The following is a 5,041-nucleotide window of genomic DNA, read 5'->3' on the forward strand; positions in this document are numbered from 1 at the left end:
TTCAGAAATGCATATGCAGTGGAGTTGCCAAATAGTTTGGGTATTCCACTTGTTTTCAACATTGCAGACTTGTATCAGTATCATGAGACTAAACAACAGACTTATAGAAGCAAATACCCCAGAAGGTACCGAACCAGATTGAAAAGATTTTGGATAGAAAATTTGGGTGTAGCACTAGCAACAAACGGTACAAAGAGTATCTTGTGAAGTGGAAAGGTAGACCAGTTGAAGATTCATCATGGATTTCTCAGGTAGAGGTAGACCATCTTGGTTTTCCTCTGACCCCAGCAATGTGAGGGACTCACTTTTCAGTCAACCCCGGATGTCTGATGTAGGAGCATCCCTAGTTCTTGGCAATCTTGCAACAACTAAAAACATTTTCCTTTCAGTTTGTTTCTTGTTTTGCAGTTTCAACATTTCTTTCAACATTTCTTTTGGTTTTCTCACCAAATGTTGCTAAGCTGGATTTAGTTCATGGACATGTTCATCTACCTAATCCTTGGTCCACAGGACATTTGGATCTTTTCTCGGCAAGTTTCCAGAATCCAAGATAGTTTTCTGGCTTAGAACATCGAAACCGCTTGGAACTATTTTCTATTGGTGAATCTTGCAGATCTCTTTCGTAGCTTGCAGAGCTTTAGTTCATTGTTTCCAACGTTCCTTGGCATGTGGCCGACCTTCCTTTGGGTCCACACTTCATCCTTTGGATTTTTCAGAGGGATCTCTTTGGTGAAGGCTAACCTTGTTTTACACGTTTCATCTTGCTCATTGGCATTTGTTTCATCTTGGGCCGACACGGATCATCCTTGATCATATAAAGCAGTGTAATTAAGAATTTAAAATGATTTTTTTAGAGCATAGAAGATAGATCTAAGGATTAGGGGTTTTAGAGTTGGCTTGCATTCTTGCTAGAGCCGAATGTTGCATAACACGCATGTTTTGTACTCAATCCTATGAGTTGAATGTTGTGAGCTTGCATGTTGCTGGTAGTTTGTAATCAATTTCTTTGAATTAATAAATCTAATTTTGCATTGCTTTTGTCACATTATGATGATTGTTTTGTGTTAATTTGTTGCATGGTCTGGATTGTTCTCCTTGAGGATCCTCCTAATCGTGACTGCACCAAATTTGGATTTTCAAAAACATGAAATTGAAATTGAAATGAGAGGGAAATGAAGTTTATTCGGATTTGGACAAATGAAATTAAATAAATTAAGAAAGTAATTTATTGAAATGACATAATTAGCTAATTAAATAATTTAAAATATTTAATTATGGGAAGATAGAAATTGAATTTAATTAAATAGTAAAAAATATTTAATTAAAGGGATGTGGTGAAATAATTAATTAAATAATAAAATTAATGTTGGAGGAAAATTAGATAATTAAATAATTAAAAAATATTTAATTATGAGAAAAGAAGGAAATTCAATGTTTGAATTTGAATTAGAAGAATGGAGCTATATTAGAAGAATGATGTTGGATTTATTAAATAATAAAACAATTTAATTAATTAAAGAGGAAAGATTAGTAAAATTAGCGCTTGTCGCTATGGTCCAATTTTAGGTGTCTACAAATACATCCATAAATCATCATTAATTAACCTATAATAATTATTGTTTATGTATGTACATTATATTGGATTAGCCTTAAAGAAAGCATATTCTCTTTTCTAATTGACATGTGATTCCCTTGAAGAGGATGACCATTAGTTGGACAAAAATGTCAAAGAGGTCACTCAATTCACATCATTTTAAGAGAAAATCTTCATAAATCAATAATTGACTAAATAATTTTTATTTTTTTAATAATATCATGTCTTCCATTGACTAGAGAATAGTCAAATTTTATAATATTCACTAATCATTTATCTTCAATCACTGAGCTAAGTATCCATCCACCTTGTATTTAATTTTGTAATTTAAAATTTAATTTAAAGTAAAATACATCCACAAATCATCACCAATTAATCTAAAATAGTTATTGTTTATGTATATACATTCTATTGGATTAGCCTTAGAGAAATCATATTTTCCTTTACAATATGATTCACACATTTGATTCTCTTAAAGAGGATATATTTGTCTCTTTCATCATTAGTTGGACAAAAGTGTCTTATAACAAATAAGTAATCCAATCTTCACCATTATAAAAGAGAATCTTCATAAATTAATAATCAATGATTTTTTATTTTTTTAAAAATAAACATCTAAATGACCAACCAATCTATAAAATCAATAGCAACAATTGGGTCAAATAACTATAGAATTGCCTAAAGTAACTCAAAAAATAATTATATAGGACAATGTACATGCACTCCAAAATTGCAAGAATAAATCTACACCTTACACTCTTCTATTATTTGAGCTCAATTATTAAATGCCTAAAATTATAGAGGTTTTTTAAATAGCAAGTAACATCTCTTAATCATGATTTCTAATAGAAGAACAAGCATCAAAAGGAACTTAAAAATGTGCTAAGAATGAAGATCTTAATCCCTTAAATTGCTTGATCTCATGAATGCCATTAAAATTCCTTCACTCATTCTTTCGTTCATCGACCAAATGACCAAATAGTCTATAAAACTAAGAGCACCAACTAACTCAAATAACCATAGAATTGCTTAAAGTTGCTCAAGCAATTCTTGTACATGATAGCGTCCATGCACTCCAAACTCTTTGGAATAAATCTACACCTTAAACTCTTATGTTATTTGAGCTCCTTTTGTGAACCTCTAAAACTACAAAGATTTCTTGCATAACAAGGAAAATCTCTTGATCAAGATTCATAATAGAAGTGCTGACATCAAAAGGAACTTAAAAATGTTTTAAGGATGCGATTATTAATCCTTTAGATTGCTAGATCTCATGGATGTCATTAAAATTCCTTCATCCATTCTTCCATTTCCTTAGATTAAAATGTTTAACAAAAATTGATTGAAGCAAATCGTTTCAAATATTGCCCAGTGCCTCAAGCAATTCTTGGATGGGATAGTGTCCATGCACTCCACTATGGAACAAATCTACACCTTACAATCTTGTGTTATTTGAGCTCCTTTAGTGAACCCCTAAAATTATGGAACTATCTAACATAACAAGGAAAATCTCTTTGATTTCATGGCTAGATGCTACATATTTGATGATTTGACTTCTCATGGATGAGGATTGTTTATTATACCATCACCTCAAACGAATAACAATAGTCCTCATCGATGAGCAGTCAAAACTTCAGTTACTTAGCATCTAACCATAGATATTTATGTGCAACTTAATGACTGAATAACCATTTCTTTGAAAAGATGTAGTCGTCTAGTATATTATAAATCATCTGTAGACCCAAAATCAGATTTCCACATGTAGACCATAAAAAGATACCGTTTTCATTCCTATATCCAATTAGAATGAATTGTTCTACAACGGTTATCTGAAGCGAATCATTTCCAACATTGCAAAAGTCCAGACGAGCTGTTTCAACGTTGCAATCCCAATTTATTCACGACCCAGATTGAAAGCTGGAATCAACTACACCATTGAATACCCATCAAAAAGTAAGCTTCACATTTGGTTGAGTGGACCGGCCGGTTGGAGGAATGTCTTTTCACGGAGCATTAAACAATTAAGCCTGTGAAAGCTACCAAAAACCATGGACAGAAAATCTGTAATGCAGCATCTTTAACCCACCATGAGACGACAAACAGGCAAAAATGATTTCATGCACCAGAAATTGGCACGCTTCATGCTCAAGAATGGGCGGGACCCATTTGGAGGAGAGGGTTTATATTAAAAGAAAAAAGATGTGGGAATGCGATAAATTAATTTGGGGATTTGTGGGAAAAAGAGGATCTGAGGCATGAGTGGCTACAGGCGTGCTGGGTATCCTTCTCCTCCATCGAATCCGCCTCACACAATCCTCCTTTTGACTGTGGTGGCCATTTTTTTGGTGGTGCCCTCATTTATAGCAGAACAGACCAGTTTGGAGGTTCTGACCGAGGTAAATCCTTTGATGGTAATGGTGGCGCCGCTTTTTTTGGTCTTGGCGATAAGATGGCTTTCGTCTGTGGGTAAGAGAGGAGGAGGAGGAGGGATTCCTGTCGGTACTCCTCATTCTGTAAGTAGAACATCAGGTGGATCCCCTGTGGGTGTCGCCATTGTACTTCTCATTGTTTTGCTCATGGTCTGGTACCAGTCCTCTGGAGAGGAAGAGACATTTGAATGAATGAATGAATGCATTGTAATTATTATGTGGGTGTATTTATTACTGTTTCTAGTTTACAGATCTGTTCAAATGGTGCTCTGTGTTTGTTGAATATCAGGTGGAGGGATTTGTTTTGCACCCAGTTAAGGGTTTTTCATGTAATTAATGTTTTTGCACAAATGTCTGTTGTTTGAAGTTTTTTCTGGGTTCAATTTGGGATGAAATTTATTGTTTGAGGTAGATGTATGGTGGATTGGGTGTATGATTGTCTTTGGTTTGAAATTTGTATGTTTTTGTTATCGATATTTTGGATTACATTCAGTGAATTAGTTAAGAGGAGAGTGGAAAACATACACAGTTAAGATCAAATTAAATTAGGATGAGTTTTACAGTGTGTAGTAGACATCTGGTGAATTTGATTATCTTTAGTTTCAGTTGTGTATGTTTTTTAATGGATGTTTTGGGTTACATTCAGTGAATTAGTAAGAGGAGAATGAAAAACATTCGAACTTAAAATCAAAATCAATTATACACTACTTCAGAACATTCAATTTAGAATGGGATTTACAGTGTGTGGTGGACATCTGCCTGGGTTTGATAAATGATTATCTTTGGTTATAGTTGTGTGTGATTTTAATCAATGTTTTGAGTTACATTCAGTGAATGAGTAAAGAGGACAGTGAAAACATAGAGTTGAAATCAAAGGCAATTATACACTACTTCATAACATTCAATTTAGGATGAGATTCACAGTTTGTGGTGGGCATCTGATGGATTGGGTATATGATTGTCATTGATTTTAATTGTGTATGTTTTTCAATCCATAGTTTGGATTATATTCAGTGAA

At 33.6% G+C, this 5,041-nt stretch overlaps 1 protein-coding gene across 1 annotated transcript; it reads left to right on the top strand.

Annotated features, from left to right (window-relative positions):
- Positions 1–3,849: 3,849 nt before the first annotated feature.
- LOC131075849 (uncharacterized) lies at positions 3,850–4,215 on the top strand. The gene has a single exon (XM_058012766.2). The coding sequence runs from the start codon at positions 3,850–3,852 to the stop codon at positions 4,213–4,215; it is 366 nt and encodes a 121-aa protein (XP_057868749.2).
- Positions 4,216–5,041: the final 826 nt, after the last annotated feature.

The sequence above is a fragment of the Cryptomeria japonica genome, chromosome 10 (assembly GCF_030272615.1).
Source record: "Cryptomeria japonica chromosome 10, Sugi_1.0, whole genome shotgun sequence".
NCBI classification, from domain to species: domain Eukaryota; kingdom Viridiplantae; phylum Streptophyta; class Pinopsida; order Cupressales; family Cupressaceae; genus Cryptomeria; species Cryptomeria japonica.